A 23,737-nucleotide genomic window follows, 5' to 3' on the forward strand; every position below is an offset into this window, starting at 1 on the left:
CGAAGCCCGGAGTAAACCATCAGTTTCTCCCTGACTCAAGGTGAAACTTTTTGGAGGATTTGTGGCTCCTAGATGCATGTAAATTTTAGGAATACTAAATGTGAGGCATTTATTTATTTGTTTAGAGACAAAGTTTCTTCTTGTTGCCCAGGCTGGAGTGCAATGGTGCAATCTTGGCACACTGCACCCTCTGACTCCTGGGTTCAAACAATTCTCCTGCCTCAGCCTCCGGAGTAGCTGGGATTATGGGCACCCACCACCACACCCAACTAATTTTTGTATTTTTAGTAGAGACAGGTTTTTGCCATGTTGGCCAGGCTGGTCTCAAACGCCTGACCTCAGGTGATCCGCCCACTTCGGCCTCCCAAAGTGCTGGGATTACAGGCATAAACCACTGCACCCAGCCTGAGGCAAATATTTAATCTCTTAACCTGATGTTCAGTGGTTGCTATTTAGTTAACATCATATCTGGATTGTCCCGTGGACATTCAAGAGGATGGAAAAGTCTACTATGTTTGGAGAGCAGCAAGGGATAGGGACTATGTCCCTTGTTTCTTTTTCTTTCTTTCTTTCTTTTTTTTTTTTTTGAGATGGAGTTTCGCTCTTGTTGCCCAGGCTGGGGTGCAGTGGCGCAATCTTGGCTCACCGCAACCTTCACCTCCCGGGTTCAAGCGATTCTCCTGCCTCAGCCTCCCGGGTACCTAGGATTACAGGCACTCGCCACCACGCCCAGCTAATTTTGTATTTTTAGTAGAGACGATGTTTCACCATGTTGGTCAGGCTGGTCTCGAACTCCCAACCTCAGGTGATCTGCCCGCCTCGGCCTCCCAAAGTGCTGAGATTACAGGCGTCAGCCACTGCGCCCGGCCGGGGCTGCCTCTTAACGCGAGAATTTCCATAATTTCTACGGAAATGCAAACGTTTCTGGGCTGTGCTGGGCTTTGCACGAGTAATGATTCTTAAAAACATCCGTTCCTTGGCCGGGCGCGGTGGCCCATGCCTGTAATCCCAGCACTTTGGGAGGCCGAGGCGGGCGAATCACGAGGTCAAGAAATTGAGACCATCCTGGCCAACACGGTGAAACCCCGTCTCTACTAAAACTACAAAAATTAGCTGGGCGTGGTGGCGCGCGCCTGTAGTCGCAGCTACTTGGGAGGCTGAGGCAGGAGAATCACTTGAACCCAGGAGGTGGAGGTTGCAGTGAGCCTAGATCGCGCCACTGCACTCCAGCCTGGGCTGGGGACAGAGCGAGACTCCATCTCAAAACAAAACAAAAATCCGTTCCTCTATTGAGACAAAAAAGGAAAAAAAATCACAAGATTCACGTGAAACGGAAAAGCCTCTGCCTTTCAGAACCTTGGTAAAGTCGAACCCCCTCTCCTTTCTGGTTGGGTTGGGTTAGAGAAGCCAGCCCCTGGCACCTGCGCCGCCCCTACCTTCCCACCCTGCGGTGGGGGTAGTTGTTCCTCTGAGCCTGAGCACCTCTTAAGCTGTTTCACTCCCTCCCCTCCCTTGAGTTTCGCATCTCCGCCCCCGCCCAACCCCCCGATTTATAATCTTGGGGTTTGGAAGGAGGGAGGGGGCAAAAACGGGAGCCAGATGTGTAAGAGTCCTCCGCTCCCGCCTCCTCTCTCCTCTCGGGCTTCCTAAAACCCGGAGCCCTAATCAAGGAGGATTCGGAGCCAGACGGTCGCGGCGAAAGCAAACAACTCGGCTCCGCGGCTCCCCCGGGAGTGGAAGCCAGGAGGGAGGGGGAGAGGAAGCCGGGCGTGCTCAGTAGGCGGGACAAAGTTTTTTTTTTTTTTTCTCCCGTTTTTTTCGGTCGCAAGTAGGAAGCTTTTTGCACTCCACCACCTCTGGCCGCTGGGAAGACGTCATCGCTTCCGCCCTACTTCCTCCTCCTGTTGGCGGCGGTGAGAATCCAATATGGAGTAAATCGGTGGAGTCGAGAGATGGGGCTCGGACGGGGCGCCCTGCACTGCCTCCCAGGCGCACCTCCCCCGGCCGCCGACCGCTCCCCGGAACCGTGATTGGCCCGGCCCCCCGGGGGCGACCCCGGACCGAGTCCCCCCACCCGCGGCCGGCGCTCTCCTCCTCCTCGCAGCAGTCCCCGCCGCTCCAAGGCGCGCTTGTTTTTCTCCTGCTCTCCCCCACCGCCGTCCCCTTCCCAAATCTCGCCCCCTTTGCCCGCTCCCGAGCCCCCGGAGCCTCCGCCCGCCTCTCCCCACGGCGCTGCGGCGTTCACTCCCCTTGCAGCCTGCCTTTGCACCCCTTCCCCCAAACCTCACCCCGCTCCCTGCTTCCCCTTCTGCTGCGGCGCCCCCATCTCTAGCCGCCCCCCCTCCCCAAATCAGGCGATCTCCGGAGATGTGAAGAAGGGGGGCGAGCGGACAGGAAGATGAAGGGAGCAAAGCTGCCCGCCGCGGGACAGGCGTCTAGGTGAACAAGAAAATGACCGAAGAAACACACCCGGACGAGTAAGTTTGGTCGCGGGGTGGGACGAGGGTGCCCCGCGGGGGCAGCGTGGGGGCCGGGGCTGAGGATGCGGGCGGGGACGCTTATTGGGTGAACTTGGCGTGGGGTGCAGCGACTCGCTGACCTGTCGGGGTTGGGACGCGAGGCTTCCCTGCTTGTTGAAGTGAGGAGGGGGCAAAAACTGCTGCGGGCTGGCGGGCGCACGCCTAGGGTCGGCGGGCTGGTGGCCGCCCCGGGGGCCAAGGGCGTGCGGGTGACCTCCGGGCGGTCCCCGCTCCCTCTCCGAGGACTCACAGCACCCCCCCGCCCCCGAAATCCTCGGCGGCTGGAGCGGAAGACCTGACACCCCCACTCCGGCTTCCCGGGGCCGGTGGGTTTTTGCACAGTGACTTTGTGACTCCCGCCGCGCCGCGAGCCCCGCAGTCCGCTCCTGAGCCCACTGGGGCCTAGGCTCCGCCATTTCGTTTTCTTGAATCGCTCTCATTTGCATACCACATTTTCATTCATAAAAAACACGGCGGAGCGAGAGGAGGACGGGCGCGGGCTGCGCTGGGGTCTGGTGCGCCAGGGTCCCCGCGCGGGCCGGCGTGCTGGAGCCGCCCGAGGGGCCCCGCTGTGCGTGAGTGCCTGTGCACGCGCTTGTGGTCGGCACACGCGTCCTGCGGGGTCAGGCGGCTCGGGGCGGACCTAGGCGAGTGCGGCGGGGGCGTGCGGGGCAGCGCTCTGGGGGCGAGTGTGTGTGTGTGTCCTCGCGGGTGCGCGTGCACGGGCTTGTGCCCGGCCCGCAGGCCCGAGGGGAACAATGCTTGGGGCGCTCCGCCGGAGGGATCCCGGGCAGCCCCGCGCGGGACCCGTGACTGTCGCCAGCCCGGGGCGGAGGTGCAGCTGCCTCCTGCCTCGCGGTCCAGGGGTCCAGTTTGGCATTTTCTCTTCCTGGTCCGAGGCGTTTTCTGTTTCGGGTGCGACGGGGGCGGGGCCGCGGGGCCCGACACCTCAGGTCTTCTGCCTGGGGTCCGAGCGGTCATCGCGCGGCGGCCGCCGCTGCTGCTCAGTGGCTGTGCCCGCCACCAGCCACTTTTTTTTTTTTTTTTTTTTGTGAATAAGACGCTCTCCTTTATTGTCACATGATATCCCTCCCCTCCTCCCCTGCACATTCATAAATCCGGAGTCTGCATCGGTTCCTTTCATTCAGTGCTGCCATTAGCCAAGGTAGTGGTGGCGCGGGCTTGGGCTCAAAGAGCCGGTTGGCAGCCGCGGGGACGCGCCCTGGAGGGAGGCCCCGCGCGCGTCTTAGCAGTGGAGTGCGGGCTGCGGGAGGCGTGCTCCAGAGGCCCCAGGTCTTTTGCCCCCCGCAGGCATTGGGCCTCAAGAGTGCTGGGAGGGGAAGTGACTCAGGGCTGGGCGACAGGGAGGCTTGTCTCTTGCAGCAGGTGACAGTGTTGTGCTCTACTCTAAGAAATCTACTCACTTTATTAAATATACCCCCTTTATCCTTTGGCGTCTGCTGTTGCCAGTCTGGGCGGGAGTGGGGCTGCTGTTTGGGGAAAGGAATTTCAATTTCCTTCCTGTGAGTCCCCAGGGAACTTTGACTGCAGTAACCCCTGATCTTCCAGACACCCGTCACAGGAGAGGATCCCTGCTGGTGTGCCTGTCGCAGATGTCCCACCACATCTGCTGGTGTTTCTATTTCAGACGTTTTGCTTTGTCTTCGTATATAGCATCTTAAAATGGTAAAATGAAAAAAAAGTTGCGCTTTTAGCGCTGAAATATAGAGAAGGATTATGCTGCTGGGCCTTGCTGCCTTGTGAACGTGGCCAATAAATCAGTATTTTTATGGGCCCTCGATTGTACCTGCACACAGAGTAGCAGCAGTGGCAGTGAGGTTGGTTGCTGTGCTCTGGCCTTGCAGATTCTTGGAGAGGTTTGACCGCTCTACCTTGGCTCCACTCCTTGGGAATACAGGCCTGACCTGGCCCTTTTTGTGGCAGCTTGTCAGCCTTGCATCTTTCTCCATCTGCTATCCAAAGCAGAAGGATTTCGAGTGGGATCACCAGCGAGGAAAGAATAGTTCCATTTTAGGCTCTCAGAGCAAGTTCAGCATGAAGCTGCAGCCTCCACTGCTGTCACAAGTCCAGTTGAGAGGATAGATATTTGAGGAGTTCTAGTTTCACTTAGAGGCTGAGAAAGCCTTGGCATCTTAGCCACTGAAGAAATGGGCTATAGGGGTTATTTTTAATGTGATGACCTTGGCACGAGACTTTACATGCCTGAGAAGAAAGCGACTTCGTGGGCTGTAAACTGCCATGGTAGCTACCGTCTATTATTATGTTCAACGTACCTGTGTAATGACGCATCTGAAAAATTCCTTTTAAGTGTTAGTGACAGTAAGGTTTCTCTCTCTGAATTACAGAGCTTGCTGTGATTGCTTTTTTGTTGTTCAGGTGTTGTTTGCTGCCACTGTCTTTAAGTCCAGAGCTAAAATTATTGTTTGATTAAGGTAGCCATATTTGCTTAGGTTCTTGCTAGATTCCTACTCTGGGTGAATTTTGTTCTATTTTTTTCTTGTAATGATTTTATGTTTGAGGTCTCTCAGATACCTTTTGGAACCAGGCAGGGGTTGTTACTTAAGAGAACTGTGGCATCAAACTGGAGACCTAGGGAAGATGTATTTGTACTTTTGGTAAAATAGACTTGATAGTCTACATATAGTAAAGCTTTTGTGGAATGGTCCAGATAATATGTTTCATTTAGCATCAGAATGCAGTAAATCAGAATCTTGCAAATGGTAAAACTGTGCTTAATTTAAAAACAGTTTTGTTTTCTAATGTTGTTTTCCATGTCAATTTAAAGTTCTTCTAATATATGGTAATTCAGGAAACTCTCTTTGCTCTTGTTGACGATGGTCCCAAAAGATACCTTGCATATAGAAAATACATTGACCATTCTGTCTTTCGTTCTCCCCCCCCCACAAAAATGCATGTTAAAATTTACAATTCTACAGACTTTTAAAAATATAATTTAAGAAGTAAAGAGCATCAGCAAACTATTGTAAGTCGTCCTCTGCGCATAGGAGTGGAAGTTTTTTAAAAATTAAAGCATTTGATCATGGCTATGAATGGCTTGGAAATTCGCAGACAAGATAAACCTTCCTGAACCAAGCTCTAACCCTGGAGACATCGAGCTGCCATTCAGCTTTCTCTTTTGTTCCTTTCATGAACTCTTCTCTGTAACTCACTCTTTGCTGGGAATGGATTTGCAGCTTCCCTTTCAGTCATATTTTTCCTAACGTCGAAAGGTTTCCCATTAATAAAACAGGCATAAGTATTTTTGCTGAAGCGTTTCAAAGACATTGCAGACATTGGGACTCTTGTACCTGAATAATTGAGCTTACTTCTCAAGAAATAAAAATACTGTTCTGTGAAACCACAATACTACTATCACATTTTACAAAATTAATAATTCCCTGATGTCTTTAACACTCTGCCTGAACTGTCTGCAAAAATGTCTTTTATAACTGGTTATTCAGCCAGAGACCAATAGAAGACCCCAAGTTAAATGCATTTGTAACATATATTTAAGGCTTAAGGCTTAGCCATTTTTATCACTTTATGATCTAAGGCAGTTTACTTTAGTATGTCATGTTGGTTTTATATGGAGTGGACAAAATGATAATAGACACTACCTATTTTGTGGAGCTGCTTTGAGAATTAAATGCGATAGCCTAGGTAAAGCTTATAGTACAGGACTAGGCATAAAACAGGTGTCCTGTGTGGCTCTGCAGGGCACTGAGATAGATTTCTTTCAAGCTCAGCTTAATTTTCAGATAACCCTGTGAAGAAGGTGTTACCCCATTTAACTGATGAGAAAGCCGAGGTCAAGTTAGCTGCCTGAGAAAGCAAACATTTTTAAAAGCACTTTATTCATTTAGTCTTCTTAAAAATCCTGCGAGGTAGATAGTATTATTATCTCTATTAAATACTGGGAGAAGTGAGGCACAGAGAGGTGAAATCCTTTGCTCAAGGTCATGCTATGAGTAACTGAAGGAGCTGGGAATTGAGCACTCCAGTAGCGGGGTTCAGGAAGTGCTCTGTGCTCTTAACTAACCACTGTGAACCGCTGGGGGTGTCCAGCCTCAGTCGTTCTGACTCAGAGCTCGCAGCCTTTCTGCCAATCATGCTTGTTCATTATTCTTCTGAATTGGTGACAATCTGTCATTGCCATAATTTTTCTCACTTCACTTATCTTCCCAGAAAATGCTGTGAAGCATGAGGGGCATACTGAATTAAAATGGATTTAAATAAATTTGGGTTTGAGAATTCTGTGATATACCTTAAAGATAGTGGGAGTAGGGCAGATTCAGAGTTGGTTATTATTGGAATGTTAGATCTACATTAACTGAAATAACAGTTGTGGAAATTAAACTGATACAGTGAGTATTGATCCATTTTCTTTGTGTTAGCCTTAAAAAGGGGGGTATGTTTCTACTGTACATGAGTAGAACCCTTAAATGTTAAAAATATGGAGTTGTCTGTGCAGAATTAGAATATTGATTTATTCCTCAGAAAATCCCCACACTTCTGGAGACCCAGGCCCAGAGGATGGCTTGAGGCCAGGAGTTCAAGACCAGCCTGGGCAACATAGTGAGACCCTGTCTCTACCAAAAAATAAAAATAAAAAATTAGCCAGGTGTGGTAGCACACACCTGTAGTCCCAGCTACTCAGGAGGCTGAGGGGAGAGGATGGCTTCAGGCCAGGAGGTCGAGGCTGCTATGAGCTGTGATTGTGCCACTGCACTCTAGCCTGGGCGACAGAGTGACACCCTGTCTTAAGGAAAAAAAATGTTAAAAGCAAGACAAAACAAAACAAAAAAAACTGGAAAGACCTTAAGGAGCTTGTAAGCTAGGACCTGTCATAGTATAAAGTTAAGTGCCTAGTGCAAGGCTGAACAGCTAGTGAAGTAGTAGACCTGGAGTGGACTAAGCTCCATCAGCTGGTGGTGGTCTGGGTTTGTTTCCATGGGAATATTAGCAAGTGCAACCTCCTTTCTGACTAAAGCTGGTCCCCTCTGCTTTCCTGTCCTTTTAACCAGTAAAATATATACAAAGTGGATCAGTAGCAATACCCAGAACTGTTTTGCCTTAGCAATTTGTTTACTTTTGCTTTTATTCTGAAATTCTCTTCTTTCTTCCTTCACTTCTCCAGTAGGTGACATTCTGCTTATGCCCCCAGCCATCTCTGAGCCATTGCGTTTGGGTGGTCCTTTTTGACTTTCCCACCACAACCCCTCCTCCCAGTCAAAATCAAGTTGAAGTCAAAATCCAAGTCAAAATTGATGCCTGTGTGTAGTATTTTTTTCCCTGCACTATATGGCAATTATCATTTCAAGTTAGGCTTATACCAAGCTACATTCTGCATCTGAATATGAGCTTTTTGGATTCAAGGTTACTTCTCAAATGCCTAGTTTTGGACCAACACCATTGGGCACATTGTGGTTGCTTAATGTCTATTGAATAAAATAATGGATTTAATTATTTTAAAGTGCTATTTCATCTCTACTGACTAATACAATAATTACAAATGTTGTATTTGGTTAACTTAGGGTATACATAAGCCTCCTTCTGAGAAACTCAACCATGAAGCCTCTGGTATTTTGTGGAAATTCCGCGCAGAACTATCTGGTGGTAGTGATCTGTCGTCATTGGTAACTCAAAACCAACTTTGATTCCATTATTGTTGTGAGAACTGACAAGTAGAAAATCTTGAGCACAATAAGACAGGGCCTGTTTCTGTGCCTCTGCAGGAGAACCTCTGCAGAAGTCACAATATTAACAATTTGCAATATCTGCAGGGTTCTGTCGGAGTCTTAACACTTGAGGGTGGATACAGCTGTGCCAATGAACTCCAATATTGGCATTATTCCTGTATTGCCAGCTGAACACAAATACAATCTAACGGCAAAATTTTCAGAAATTGAACAAGATTATAATAGAGGCAGACCAGAAAATTTTGGTGTATGTGATTATTTGTTTGGGCTTGTTTTTACTAAGATGAATTAGGCCAAGTTTTTAAAAAAGACTCCGTCATATCGATAAACTTGATAACTTACTCTTAGAAATATTTAAAAATTACTATTTAAGACTAGAACATTGATGGTGCTTTTAAGGTATTTTCTAGGGCTTTTAGTGACTTTGAAGTAGAAGAAATATTTTGGGCTGGGCTTGGTGGCTCACACCTGTAATCCCAGCACTTTGGGAGGCCAAGGCGGGCGGATCACGAGGTCAGAAGATCGAGGCCATCCTGGCTAATACGGTGAAACCCCGTCTCTACTAAAAATACAAAAAATGTGGCGGGCGCCTGTAGTCCCAGCTACTCAGGAGGCTGAGGCAGGAGAATGGCGTGAACCCAGGAGGCAGAGGTTGCAGTGAGCTGAAATCGCGCCACTGTACTCCAGCCTGGGCGACAGAGCAAGACTCTGTCTCAAAAAAAAAAAAAAGAAATATTTTATATTGATGCTCCAGTGCCCCGTGGAGCAAAATATGTTTTTTTATATGCTTGCCCTGGGTAGGCATGAAGGATTGTTACACCTTGACATATGTCCTGTGTCATGGAAGGAAAGTCAGGCCAGGATCATAGGATTTTGCTAAATTAAGTAACAATTGTTTCCTAACTACCCATTTCCCTTTCTCAGGTAACCTTTATCAACATTATGTTCACATGTGGCATATTGCACACATATTATCAAATTGTGCTTATGTTCTTCCTGCTACTCTCAAAGGGTAGTTGAATATTTATTTAAAAACAAACTTTCTGTGTTTACTTGCACTTAGAGGGTAAAGGTAAAGAAACAGATTTTGACTTCACCCTTAGCATTTAACACTTGGAATGGAAGAGATTAGGACAAATATTGGAAGCTTCTAAAAGGTACGGTTTTGGCTCCTCTGTGTCCTGAAATAATGATTTTTTAGATCTGGTTGTTTTTGTTCTTCGATATATTTCCTGTGGTCCATTTATAAATGCTTAAACTTAATTATCAGTTACATTTTTTAATTGACTTTCATTTGTTCATCTGGTAATGACATTTTTGTCTTTCCATTTTCATTATTTATTCCTTTTGTTTCTTTTTCTTGTTGCTTTGCTTTGGCTCTGGCCTCCAGTACTGACCTTTCAGATACGCACTGTTTATTTTGTATTTGCATCACATACTAACTGAGAATGCACAGAGAAACTTGGCCCATCTGTCTTTCTAGGTGTAGGAATAGCTTTTTTTTTTTTTTTTTTGGAAACAAGGTCTTGCTGTGTTGTCCAGGCTGGAGTATTCAAAGCAATCCTTCTGCCTTGGCCTCCTGAGTAGCTGGGATTGTAGGTATGCGCCACCACACCTGGCTAATTTTTAAATATTTAGTAGAGATGAGGTCTTGTTATGTTGCCCAGGATGGCCTTGAACTCCTAGCCTTAAGCAGTCCTCCTGTCTCGACCTTCCAGCGTGCTGGGATTATAGGCATGAGCCACCTGCACCTGGCATGGGAATAGCTCTATTTTTTATTTTTATTACTTTTTTTTTTTTTTTTAGAGCCACCTGCACCTGGCATGGGAATAGCTTTATTTTTTGCTTTTATTACTTTTTTTTTTTTTTTAGAGATGGGGTCTTGCTGTGTTGCCCAGGTTGGAGTGCAGGGGTGCAATCATGGCTTACTGGAGCCTTGAACTCCTGGGCTCAAGCAGTGCACCCATCTCAGCCTCCCAAGTAGCTGGGATCACAGGTATACACCACCATGCCCCGTGAGAATAATTTATTAACCCTCATACCCATGGCCTGGTAGAATGCTGAGCACATAGTAGGCTTTCTGTAAACATTTATCAATTGGTTGAAGTAAATATTCAGTAATTGAAAAAATAATTGTACCTTGTATAAAAATTTAACAATTTTTCACAATTTAAAGATAATTTAACAATTATCTTTTTTGGATACCTATATCCAAAAAAGACTTTGAGTTGCTTTTTCAAAACTACTAAAGGAGAGGCTGCCATGATGGTAGTGGAAGAATCATGGACTTTGGAGTGAGACCATACCTCTTCCCCCACAAAGGGACCCTGCTAAGTATCCTAAGCCACCAGCCCTGGGTTAATGTAAGTGAAGTTCATTATGCTGTATACCTGATAGGCTGTTAAAAAGTAGAAATGGGCGGGGCATGGTGGTTCATGCCTGTAATCCCATCACTTTGGGAGGCCGAGGCGGGCGGACCACCTGAGGTCGGAAGTTCGAGACCAGCCCAACCAACATGGAGAAACCCCATCTCTACTAAATATACAAAATTAGCTGGGCATGGTGGCACATGCCTGTAATACCAGCTACTTGGGAGGCTGGGGCAGGAGAATCGCTTGAACCTGAGAGGTAGAGGTTGCACCGAGCAGAGATAGTGCTGAGCAGAGATCGCGTCATTGCACTCCAGCCTGAGCAACGAGAGCGAAACTCCATCTCAAAAGTGTAAATGGGGTAGCCTAGGTAAAACATTTTAGCACAGCACCTGATAAATTGAGATTCAGTGGCATCCATCTACCCCAGGTCTGTCCCACATCATGTAATAAGGTGTTCTTTTCGGAATTTACAAGGCAGAGGAGATCCATGAACTTTTCAAGGCAGGAAATGAGATTTTCACTTTATACCTTAGAGAGCTGAAATGACTTGCTCAAGGCTCCTCAGGGAGCTTGTGGGAGGATAATTAGGATTTAGAAGTCATGTTCTAAGACTGACTGTTTCTTTTGGCTTTCTAATGCTGTCCTGGTAGTTTTTGTACTGTGATAATCAATGATGCCCAGCTGACCATTGGCCCCTTTACTCAGTGATCCCAGTTAGCTGTGCTTTTTGAGATTCTGAGTTTTATAGCTTGTCTGTTCTCTTAGGGTAAGAGTACCTACCTGTAGTAGCATCCTTGGCTCCCCTGCTATCCCTGTGCCATTCCTGATATGTGGTCTAGAAATCTTATTACCAACAGCATTCAAATTGTCTCTAAAACAAAAGTCAGTAGGCTTGGTGGGGATGGGTGGAACTGACCATCCTCTTAGGAGTCACTTGGCTTATGACATGTTTTGTCCACTTGAATGCCATGTTTGGAGTTTCATTTTATTTTTCCAGCCAAGGAATAAAATGGATGATGGAGTGGGAATACAGATGTAGCGCTAGACTAGAGGTTTAATTTGTCAACATCCCAGTAATTTTACTCATTTTTATAGATCTTTTAAAGCAGCATATGTGTGACTGTAGTCTTAATATAGTTATTAGATTTCTCCCCTTTGCTTAAAGGCTAAGTCAAGTTTGATTTTGCTCAGACTCAGACTCCCAAAGCAAATCTGCCTTGCTAGAATGATGTGCCTGGGCTCAACAGCTCACCTCTGGCCCTGGAGGCCTAATAATGGTTGCCTTCTCATTGATCTGTGTGTGAGCACATTTCAGAACAGTACTCTGCTGTTTGTAAAAACAAAAAACAACAACAAAAAACCTTTGAAGACCCTACCGTCCATTCTAAGATGTCTTTTGTACTAAGGAAAATCGGGGATACTAGATTATAGGTGTTGATTTGGAGTGTGGTAGACCATGAATCTGAATAACTTGAATTAGAATGTACTTAGGCCCCAATTGCAAAATTATGTATAAATTATTGTATTGGATAAAATAAATGAGTGGAAGTACAGCCAGAGGAGAGGTAGCCACTAGCCATTGAATGCCTACCACATGCCATTCACTTACTGCAAATATAGAGCACCTAGCCTGCCATACAATACCAGACCTGTGGCTCAGGAAGTCCCTGCCCTCAGGGCGCTTATATTCTAGGGTGCTAGACAGTTTCATCTGCTTTAAGGTGGGAGGACAGCCCTCTTGATGACTGACTGACTGATTACTAGAGTTGTTTTCCATTTTCTTCCCCTACTTCCTGCTGGGTTCCTCCTAGAGCTGCAAACTAGAAATGTGAAGTGTTGGGGTTCTCATATTTGGGGAGGGGAACTCTTCATGCACAGCATTGACAAAGGACCTACAGGCCCCTTGCCAGAATCTTCGAACAAGCAAGCTTTTCAAGTCGTTTTTAGGTATGAGAGAAAGAATGAGTGAAGGTGAGAGAGAGAGTGTGTGAGTGTGTGTGTGTGTGTGTTGTACGTACAGGCACGTACACATTCACACATGGGTGGAATATGTCTAACAGTCAAGTGTCCACATACCACAGGTGAGGAAAAGATTCTGAGAGGGCACTGTCTTGCCTGGGGTCACACACACAGCAGGATTTGTTATTTTTAACCCAGGTCCTTTGACTTCAAATCTTAACATCTGTAGAACAACACTCTGGGTTACAAGCTCTCACAGGGCCTCAGTTTTCTCGTATTAAAAAATGTGTTGCCTGAATAGCTTGGTTTATATTACTGTTGAGCAAATGAAATTAGAACTCATTTAGAATCCTGTAAACACCTCACAACTATGCAGTGACATTTCTTCCTCGCATTCCTGTTCAGCTCTTCTATGAAGTAGGGAGCCAGTGCCCATCCAGGTGGCCTTTTCTGTACTGAGATATAAACAGCAACTCTACAAATACTTGTTTTGGAAAGAGTAAGCCAACTTACCCCTGATGGAAAGCTTGTGAGAGCAATATGTCCAATACCTGGACCTGCATTGTAGCCTTGCTGTTTTGAGGGGAGCATCCTGTAGCGGTCCTTCTCAAACCTGAACTTACATAGGGATTCCCTGGGGAAATCTGGTAAAATGAAGATTCTGATCCTGAGATTCTGCATTCTTAACAAACTTCCCAGTAATGATGCCACTGAGGGTTCATGGGCTTATCCATGGCTGTGATGGTTTGTCTTCATTGTCCAGACCCTAATAAAAAGATGACTTCACATCTTTGGCATTTTGAATGTTTGCTGAAGAGGCTCATTTGATAAGAAGGTGGTGCTCATGCACTGAGAGGTATCATCAGGTGCCTGCCCTTCCCCATTCTTGGCAGGACTTCCAACTTTGAGGTACAGCTTGATTTTAGATAGAAATGTACTAGAAGAATTTTTTCTTTTCTTATGGCTGAAAGAGTTCTTGGTGAATGCCAGAAGACCCACGAGATCCATCACTTAAAAAGAAACGTGAAGTCCCAAACTGTGTGTGTAATGTCTGACTGTCAGCTGGCATTCTGCACCTTCCAGACAAATCAGTCATGTATGCACGGAAAGGCTGCCGCCCTGGGAAGCTTGGGCGCTCAGCCCTAGAAGAAATCACAGGAAGTAATTAAACTGAGAAGGTCAGAGAAAGAGGAAGTGGTTGTGTTGTTTCTGATGCAAAGAGCATTGTTGTTACTGGGAATCAAGATGATGATGTTTAAATCTCTTGGAATGTGACTGCTTGGGAATTTGATTGTATTGTGGCCCTTTTAGTTTATTCTTTTAGACATCAATGTAGTTAGGAAATGAATTGCTTTTAGTTCTTATCAGGAATCCCCACGTGCCTAAGCAGAAGTCTTAAGCGGGAGTTGCTTGTAGCTTGGCAAATTGCACTTAAATGAAATGAATGTCAAGACTATTAGAGGTTAATTTTAGGTGTCTGGAGTTCTCCCTAATTCTCCTGATTAAACACTTTAACATAATAGTTTCCTTAATTGGAATAATGATGGAATATTAGCATGCATATTAAACCATTTACCCAAATTTGAATAGGGTTAAAATGCAAATTATCCATCACTTGTCAGTGCTTACTCTTTAGAGATAATTCTGGTGAGAAATCGGAAAGAGACTGGAATGTGAATTGGAATAGGGTTTTCTACTTGACGCAGCTTTGCTGGGAAAGACAAGAATAAACTAGAGGACTGAAATAAGTGAGAGGCCCCTTTGTTTCCCCCCAAAAGAGGTACTAAAAATACAAAGGCCTGTGCTGTCAGTAACTCCAACACGGAGGTGGGTACAATGGGGAATCTGAAACTAACCATAGACCCTCTGGTTGTATCTTCATTAGGTTGTCATATTTTTCCTTTTTTTTTTTTTTTTTTTGAGACAGAGTCATGCTCTATTGCCCAGGCTGGAATGCAGTGGTGCAGTCTTGGCTCACTGCGACTGCCACCTCCCAGGTTCAAACGATCCTCCCACCTCTGCCTCCCAAGTAGCTGGGACTACAGGCAAGCACCACCACGCCCGGCTAATTTTTGTATTTTTAGTAGAGAAAGGTTTTCACCATGTTGCCCAGGCTGGGCTCGAACTCCTGACCTCAAGTGATCTGCCCGCCTCAGCCTCCCAAAATGCTGGGATTACAGGTGTGAGCCACGGCACCTGGCCTGGCTGTCATATTTTTCTTTCAGAGGAAGGTGACTAAAACTTAAGGTCTCTCCCCAGCATTTACATATCTCATCTGCAAGTCTTGAACTGTTGCTACCACCCAGTGGTTTCCAAACAAGTGTCTGGGAAACCATATGCACTCCATGCATTTTTGTGAACCAAATACGTAAGTCTCCCAAGTACATGTATTACTGTCTTTCAGTGTATGTAGCTACATTTATAGAATAATAAAATACAACCTTATGAAAATACTACTGAATTCACAGTGGATGTTTGGCATATATTTTTCTTGGCTCAACAGTTAATTTAAAAAAAAAAAAAAAACCCCCACACAACTATAATCCCTGTGAAGGGAAGTGCTCCCTGAATTTTTTCCCTTTGAGTCCTTGTGCTTGGAAAGTTGGGAATTATTGTTATGAACCGCATTCTGGATATAAGAACATAAGTGTGGGCACTCTTTGGGGGTGAGGGATGAATACACAGAGGGTGCCTTGGTACTCTAGAGTGGATTTAGTGGAAGGTCTGAAGGAAAGCAGAGGACGTTTAGTTGGAGTTGGATGGGGGGAATTGCAAGTGAGTCTAACCTAGAGACTAGGTATAAAGTTGGGTCTTCTGATTAAAGGAGGAAGAGTTAGGGTAGTGAATCTTCTGTCTTCCAGTTCTGTCCCCTTTCTACTCTTGGAGTTAGCATTTGTGTGAATACCTTGTCTGTGTGGTGCACAAGTGGAAAAGAGGATACACTCAACACTAAAAGCTCTTGAATGTGGATACCAAGTCTAAAGAAGATAGGTACCCGGTTGCCAAGTGTAGTAAGTTCTGGGATGGGAGTCAGAAAACTTAGGTCTGCCACTGACCTGCTGTGTGACCTTGAGCAAGATAGTCAGCATCCCTAGACTCAGTTTTCTCATCTCTAAAATAAAGGGATTGAATAATAAAGTAATATTGAAGGACTCTTTTCATTCTAAATGTTGCAAGCAGAATTTATATTTAAAAAAAAAAAAACTTTTTTTTTTTTTTTTTTTTTTTTTTTTTTTTTTTTGAGACGGAGTCTCGCTCTGCCGCCCAGGCTGGAGTGCAGTGGCCGGATCTCAGCTCACTGCAAGCTCCGCCTCCCGGGTTCACGCCATTCTCCTGCCTCAGCCTCCCGAGTAGCTGGGACTACAGGCGCCCGCCACCTCGCCCGGCTAGTTTTTTGTATTTTTAAAGTAGAAACGGGGTTTCACGGTGTCAGCCAGGATGGTCTCGATCTCCTGACCTCGTGATCCGCCCGTCTCGGCCTCCCAAAGTGCTGGGATTACAGGCTTGAGCCAAAAACTTTTTTCTTATAAGGATAATATTCTTGTTTTAAATAGAAAAAAAATTGATAAGAAATTAAAGGCCGGGTGCGGTGGATCATACCTGTAATCCCAGCACTTTGGGAGGCTGAGGCGGGCAGATCACTTCAGGTCAGGAGTTCGAGACCAGCCTGGCCAATATGGTGAAATCCTATCTCTACTAAATATACAAAAACTTATCCAGGGGTGGTGGCAGGCGCCTGTAGTCCCAGCTACTTGGGAGGCTGAGACATGAGAATCACTTGAACCCTGGAGACGGAGGTTGCAGTGAGCCAAGATTGTGCCAGTACACTCCAGCCTGGGCAAAAGAGTGAGACCCTGTCTCAAAAAAAAAAAAAAAAAAAAAAAAAAGAGAGAGAAAGAAAGAGAGAGAAAAAGAAAGAAAGAGAAAAGAAATACTTGTCACTGCACCAGCCAGGGGAGAGTTCACTTTCGACAAGGTGAGTCTTGAGTCTTTGAGGACTCAGAAAAACATGATGGTAGTATTTGGGGGAGGACACAGGTCAGCAAGGTGGAGAGGAGACATCTCATGTCCAAAGGTTTCTTCCACAGATAGGGACACTGCATGTCTGAGTTTATGCTGGGGGAGCTCAGAGAAAGCCGGTCATGTCAGCTGAGGCTAAATTTGGGAGGATATTGAGTACCAGCCAGGCTGACAAAGTATGTATTTGGACTTTTGTTCTTTGAGTAGAACAGAGCTGGTTGAGACTTTGAAACAAAGAGACGATGAAGTGATATGTTGGTAGAATCAAACAGATTAGTTAGAGTGCAGGCTAGTATGGAGTCAGGGAGACCACTAATAATTCTGTCTGACAGATCTCAGCTGGATTTTTCTCTCTGACTTTAGTTAAATGCAGTGAGCATGGATATAGAAACCTATGTTCTGGCCGGGTACGGTGGCTCAAGCCTGTAATCCCAGCACTTTGGGAGGCCGAGACGGGTGAATCACGAGGTCAGGAGATCGAGACCATCCTGGCTAACACAGTGAAACCCCGTCTCTACTAAAAAATACAAAAAACTAGCCGGGCGAGGTGGCGGGCGCCTGTAGTCCCAGCTACTCGGGAGGCTGAGGCAGGAGAATGGCATGAACCCGGGAGGCGGAGCTTGCAGTGAGCTGAGATCCGGCCACTGCACTCCAGCCTGGGCGACAGAGCGAGACTCCGTCTCAAAAAAAAAAAAAAAAAAAAGAAAGAAACCTATGTTCTGAAGAGGTGGTTGTTGGTGAAGATTGTCAAAGGGGCTGTGAAATTCAGAACAAAATTAGCCAACTTATTTTGTAAATTAGACATACGGCCTAAAATTACCCAAGTGAAGCTTTGTTTTTGTTTGGTTTCAGTATTGTTACTTCTCACAGCACTCATCAGCGAAGTGGTGAATGCTTTGCCCTTTCTCGTTTAAGTAAAATGGTTTCCATCTGACCATAACGTTTTAGAACTAGAGAGGATTTTAGGAAAATACCAGCGCAGCTCCCTCTTTTTCACACCTAATTTGCAATCTGGAGAGGCTGAGTGACTAACTCAGGGTCACAAAGCTAGTTAGTTTGGGCTACATCAATGAGATATCATCTGGTTCCAGGCCTGTTTTGGGTACTGTGTTAAACATTCATGACAACTACTTTGAATTATTGAACCATCAGGAGATACGAAAAAGATGGTGGAAATTAATTGAGAAAAAGGTGGCCCAGGTAGATGTTGAACCACCAGCATTGAACAGATGGCTAGCCTTGGTCACACCCTGCATGAGTTGGAGGTAGATGAGCTTCCCAGATGCTGTTCTTGTGTAGTAGCTCTCCTGAACATGGTAGGGAGGGGTCTGGGTCTTAAGCTTTGGTTTCTGCATGTTGTGTTCCAGGTACAGGAGCACTGGGAGTGGAGGCAGGGAAGGGTCTCCAGCTCACTATCCTGGGAGAGAGAAGGTGGGTCCTTAGATGATCAGTTGAAATACATGTGAAGTTCCAAGGTTTTTGCACCTGGGCACCAGAAAAATGTTTATGAAACATTACCTATGCTTGTTCTTCCTCCCCTGCTCCAGCGCCTTCTGTTCTCCCCATGTGTTTGCTTTTGATGTTAACTGCCAAGGCGGTGTGGTCATAGACAGCAGGAAGTAATATCTGATATGCAGGTCTCCTGGGGTGGGGGAAGGTGGGTGCCAGGATGGGAAGGGTGGCGGTTTTGGCACATTATTGTGAGAACTCTGTGCACTTAGAAGCCAACAGGTGCTGTTATAGCAAAGAGAGAGAAGGAGTTGTTGACTGTCTGGTTGTACATATAACCAGCATTTTTTATGGTAGCTTTTTACTCTTAAGTTTTTATAAGGCCACTGCACCATAGATTAGCTCCAAATAAAGTGGGGCTTGTCCTCTGTACTGAATCACAGAGCTAGGAAGAAGTATCATGGCCAAGGGCATGTACAAACCTAGGTTTGAGACAGAATGAAAATAGTCCCCAAACCAAGACACACTATCCAGAGATCCCAAGGTCCCACAGACGCCTAGGAGGACACCCACCCAGCTTTGCCATGGTAAGGCTTGATCCATTTCCCAATCCTGCTTTGAAACTAGATTTTACCGTAAGGACTTCCATTGGGATAACAAGATTCATACTGCTTGCGTAGGACAGGAAACTTGTATTTTTTAAAAAATTTCCTTCTCTTGGGCTTCCAACTACCCCCTCCCCTCTGCTTTTCTTGTTAATCCGCATCAGCTGGGCATTCTTCTTAGCATAAAGGATCCCTTGTGAGGCTAAACAGTGAGGGGAGTTTGGTTATAATGGCTTACCTGTAGACCCACGCTTCCACACTCTCTTGTTCAGGATGGAGCAGTACAACAGTGACCAGGAGAACTAGATGTGTGTGGTTCATTTCCCATCCCCTCCCTGGGCAGTGTGTTGGTTGGCATGCAGCCTGAAATAGACACCCCCCCAACTGTCTTAACAAGGACAGTTTAGCAACAAAACCAGAGGCCCCAAGGAAGAACATATCTGAGGTTGCTTGGGGATGTCACCAAGGAGAAACAACACTCTTCATCTCTCCCATCTTAACCTTTCTTATCCCTAGACCGATTGAATCTGAATGTCACCCCCATCCTCCCATCCTCCTGAGTTGATATTTTAAAAATCCAAGAGATTCTAACATGCTTTAACTCATCGGGATTTGGAAGGGGCAACACCCAATCAAACCTAGAAGGTTGCAGCCAACCTAGGCAGTATTGACCAGGGAGCAGCTAGTCTTTTTAAAGATCCTTCTCTCTCTCTTCTGCCCATTAATTCATCACGATTTATCTGTCATACTGGGTGGTATTTAAAAGATGACACACATTCGTATTAGTGAGCTGAGGAGAGGAATGTTGCTCCTTCCCTCTCACCCTTTGTTCTTTCTCATTTCAAATTAGGTGACCGATAACCTCCCAGGGAGGCATATACCAAATGGATGTTACATGTGAAGAGAATCGTAAGAGTCAATAAAAAATAAATTCTAATTGTTGATCCAAAGAGTCTCTTTGAATAAATAAAATAAAATAAAAATAAAATCACCTACAGCGGTCCAAGATTATAACTGGTTTTTATTTTTATTTTTAAAGGTTTGGCTGAAACTTTAAAAGGTCTATTAATGTTTTCAGAAATTTTCCTTGGTGATATAACACAGATGCCTTTAGGATATGAATTTAGCTATTTTAATGGTTAAAGCAGTAAATATAGAGGTGCTTTAAAATGTTGCCCCCTTTTGGTGGAGTGGGGGCCAGTTACTTTACAGGAAACAGGAATAATTCCTTGTATTTGAATTTTTTTTTTTTTGGACAAACCTTTGTTAACATAGGATTGGTATTTGCTTAAATTTAAAGGAAAGCAGAGCTATAAAATCATATGCTTTTACCTAGAAATAAAAATACATTCACTTAAAACAGATGTCTCTAACAAAGACTGATGCCAGGTTTTAAGATTGTATCTTGTCACCCAAAGTGTGGCACTGCGTGCAAATGTGGGGAAGGCCCAAAAGTTGTTTTAATGTCTTAGGAGAAAATGTGAAGGGCATACATAAAAATGGGACAGAATCTTACATATCAGTGTGAATGTACTTAATGCCACTAAATTGTATAAAAATGGTTAAAGTGGTAAATTTTATGTTATGTATATTTTAATATGATTAAAACATTTTGTTTACGCTAGTTGTGATGGCTCATGCCTGTAATCCCAACAATCTGGAAGGCCAAGACAGGAGAAGAGGAGTTCAAGACCAGCCTGAGCAATATAGCAAGACTCTCTCTCTACCAAAACAAAAAAAAAAAAATTTTTTAAACGGGACAGAGTCAACTAATGACTTTATTTTTTTTTTTTTTTGAGACGGAGTCTCGCTCTGTCACCCAGGCTGGAGTGCAGTGGCCGGATCTCAGCTCACTGCAAGCTCCTCCTCTCGGGTTCACGCCATTCTCCTGCCTCAGCCTCCCGAGTAGCTGGGACTACAGGCGCCCGCCACCTCGCCCGGCTATTTTTTTGTATTTTTTAATAGAGACGGGGTTTCACCGTATTAGCCAGGATGGTCTCGATCTCCTGACCTCATGATCCGCCCATCTCGGCCTCCCAAAGTGCTGGGATTACAGGCTTGAGCCACCATGCCCGGCCAACTAATGACTTTATAAGAACTCAGAGAAACAATTCCCTCCTGAAAAATGGAATCCTGGACACAACTATCTGGCTCATACTCCCCAGAAGCTGACTCTCCTATTTACATCCTTATTTATAGATTTCTAGCTCCCAGTCAATTTCTTCCTAGTCCCCTCTGCAACTCTGTTCTCCCTGTCCCGCCCCAAAAGCTCCCTTCACAGAAATTTAAAGATCAACTTTGCGATTACTCCAGTAATGGCCAAAGTCTTGCATCTCCTTAAGGTTCCTGCAGTTCACCAAGCATATACATTACTTTCTGTAGTACCAGTGCATCTTGACAAGGGGTTGGAACCTCTGAGAATGCTCTAGAAGTCTGAATTACCTGGCAGTAGAGCAAACAGCAGAGCTGGGTCTTAGTTGTGGGTGGTGGGGATGATGATCCCAGCCATTCAGGGGACCAAGGTTGAAGAAAGACTCCTCCATGACAACTGATAGGCCCTTGGGCAAGCACTTCACATCCACAGCCTCCGTGGTTCTTGAGGGCAGCAAGAATAGGAGCTTCAGAGGTTATACCGATCATAGGTGATGATAATGTGAAAAAGGTAGTATTCACACACGTGTAAAAACCAAGCAAGGCAGCCCTTCCTCCTTTCCCCTGTTTGGAGAAGGGACAATTCAGCATTTAGCAGATGAAATTAAGAATCACTTAATTCAAACAAACATGTTCGAGGATGCGTATGTGTTGTAGTGCATGCCTGTGAAAAAACAAATTGTTCTTTGAAAATGCTTGACCCCCCCACCTTTTTGTTTTGTTTTGTTTTTTAAGACTTAATGTTTCTCTCTTTAAGTAGTTTTACTAGTAGCATGTTGGTGTAAATTGGATTGTTAGCGTTTTCTGGGACGCTATATCCCTAGAGTGGGAATATTAACAACTTAGAGTTTTTTGTGACTTTTTCAATAAAACTACACACACTAACTCTTACCAACAAGTACTCATTCTTGATTGTTGAAAATTTATACTCATTCATAAACTGTTTATAGATTTGATGCTTTCTGGCCTTGTGGAATACTAAAGTCACCAAATTTGGCAATCTGTATGTTCAGTAGAAAAAACAAATGTCGTGATGAACCACTCTGATAAGCTTTGGAGTTAGGGCTATTTGTGATGGAAGCACTCAGACCCCACAGGGACTGAAACACAGGATCAGAAAATATGCAAATCAAGGGAGCTGAGAAGGATGCCCTGTCCTACCACACTGGTTGGCCCTGCAGCTTATGTTTGGACGTGTGCTTGATGTGGAATGCCTGGGTCCCACTTGCACCGTGACTTGGGTATGCAGCTCTAATAGTCAGCGAGTTCTTCTGTGGAACCACTGTCCTCTGCAGCAGCGACAACCAATTCTCTGCTGTTTTGACCGTGCTGCAGACAACACAACACAGAGGGTTTCCTTTCTTCTCTTCTGTTGGCCAGACATTATCCTGGTCTCCTGATCAGTGGACAGATACAACCACATCTCTTCATAACGTGGGAACCCAGAAATGCGATGCTTTTCCAGAGGCCGCAGCCTCTTATGCACTGTGGGTATTTGCCTCCCTGTAAAGTCTGGGGTGACTCTGAGGCCACCGTCAGGGTAAAGGCTCCAGGCTGTTGGCATGGAAAATGCATGCTGTCCTTATGAAACCTGCAGCGTTGGTTTTCTCTTGAAAGTATGTTGGTCACCATCAATGGCACCTGGGCCTTCGAGGGGAAACATCTCTCCCCTTGAGATGGGGTGGGAAAAAAGAAGGTCCTCTTAGTGTCAGTATGATCACTTTCTGGACAATTTATTTGCTCCAAGGCAAGGATGGGGAAAGGAGTTCCTCCTGTTCCAAGGATCAGCCCACTTAGGTGAAGGACTCTGGTCTTTGTATTCCCTGGGTGGTATTCTTCAGCAGGGAAGAAGGTGAATGATCTGCTTATAGTGCCAAAATTGTGACCATAATAGGACAGTTGCTGATGTGCACTTAAGTCAATGCAATGAGGCACAGGATTGCAGCAGAGAAAAGTTTAACTGTAGGACCGCCGAATGAGGAGATGAGAGGAAACTTCAAATCCATCTTCCTGTGGAGTTTGGGACTAGGATTTTTAAGGGTTTTGGAGTGGGCCAAAGTGTGAAGATCATTGATTGATTAAAGAGTGCAGCATAAAGTCTCGGGGCAAGGAAATGAAGAAGCTGTATTCTCATACTGATCTCATTCCTCTTGGGGAGGGGGTCTTCAAACTGGTTTCTGAAAAACATCTTAAAGGATCATTAAACAAAAGCCTCTGACTAATGTCAGAGATCGTGTCTACAGGAACAACAGGGATGCAAATCCACTCTTAAACGGTCACATGACCCTGATGCCAGAAATCTACCTCTAGGAATAATGGGATTGCAAATAGTCAATATCTAGTGCTAGGTGACTTTTAGCAACAAGGAAGTGGGCCAGAGTGCAGCCCGATTAGTGCTTAATTACAACTGTATTTCTATCCAGAATCTGGCATGCAGTTCTTGTGAACCCTGTAGGGATGGTTTCAAAATCATTTTTTCTTGAAGCTGGTCCTAAGCCACCTACTCAGAGTCAGTACTCCCGAGGGCTTGTTAAAATACAGGTGTCTGCAGCCCACCCAGGCCTCCTGAATCTGTCTGCATGGGTATGAGGTCCAGGGAATCTGCATTTTTGAAATTATCTCCAGGTGATTCCTCTGCCTACATCCACAGTTTGAGACTTACTTCCTAAATTGTCATTGCATCCTTGCTGTTCATTTTCTTTTTTTCTTTTCTTCTTTTTTTTTTTTTTTTTTTTCTTTGAGATGGAGTTTCACTGTGTCGCCCAGGCTGGAGTGCAGTGGTGCATCTCGGCTCACAGCAAGCTCCGCCTCCCGGGTTCACGCCATTCTCCTGCCTCAGCCTCCCCGAGTAGCTGGGACTACAGGCGCCCGCCACCACGCCCGGCTAATTTTTTTGTATTTTTAGTAGAGACAGGGTTTCATGGTGTTGGCCAGGATGGTCT

At 45.4% G+C, this 23,737-nt stretch overlaps 1 protein-coding gene across 5 annotated transcripts in view; it reads left to right on the forward strand.

The window, feature by feature from the left end:
* Positions 1 to 1,898: 1,898 nt before the first annotated feature.
* SPRED2 (sprouty related EVH1 domain containing 2) overlaps positions 1,899 to 23,737 on the forward strand; it is a 126,719-nt gene continuing 104,880 nt past the window's right edge. For all 5 annotated transcript variants that reach the window (XM_065527022.2, XM_065527023.2, XM_005575727.5 and 2 more), the window contains exon 1: positions 1,899 to 2,477. Coding sequence is in view for 1 of the 5 variants with exons in the window: in XM_005575727.5 (XP_005575784.1) it covers positions 2,452 to 2,477 (26 nt within the window). In the remaining 4 variants the exon portion in view is untranslated. The remainder of the gene's footprint in view (positions 2,478 to 23,737) is intronic.

Source organism: Macaca fascicularis, chromosome 13, assembly GCF_037993035.2.
Source record: "Macaca fascicularis isolate 582-1 chromosome 13, T2T-MFA8v1.1".
Taxonomy (NCBI): Eukaryota; Metazoa; Chordata; class Mammalia; order Primates; family Cercopithecidae; genus Macaca; species Macaca fascicularis.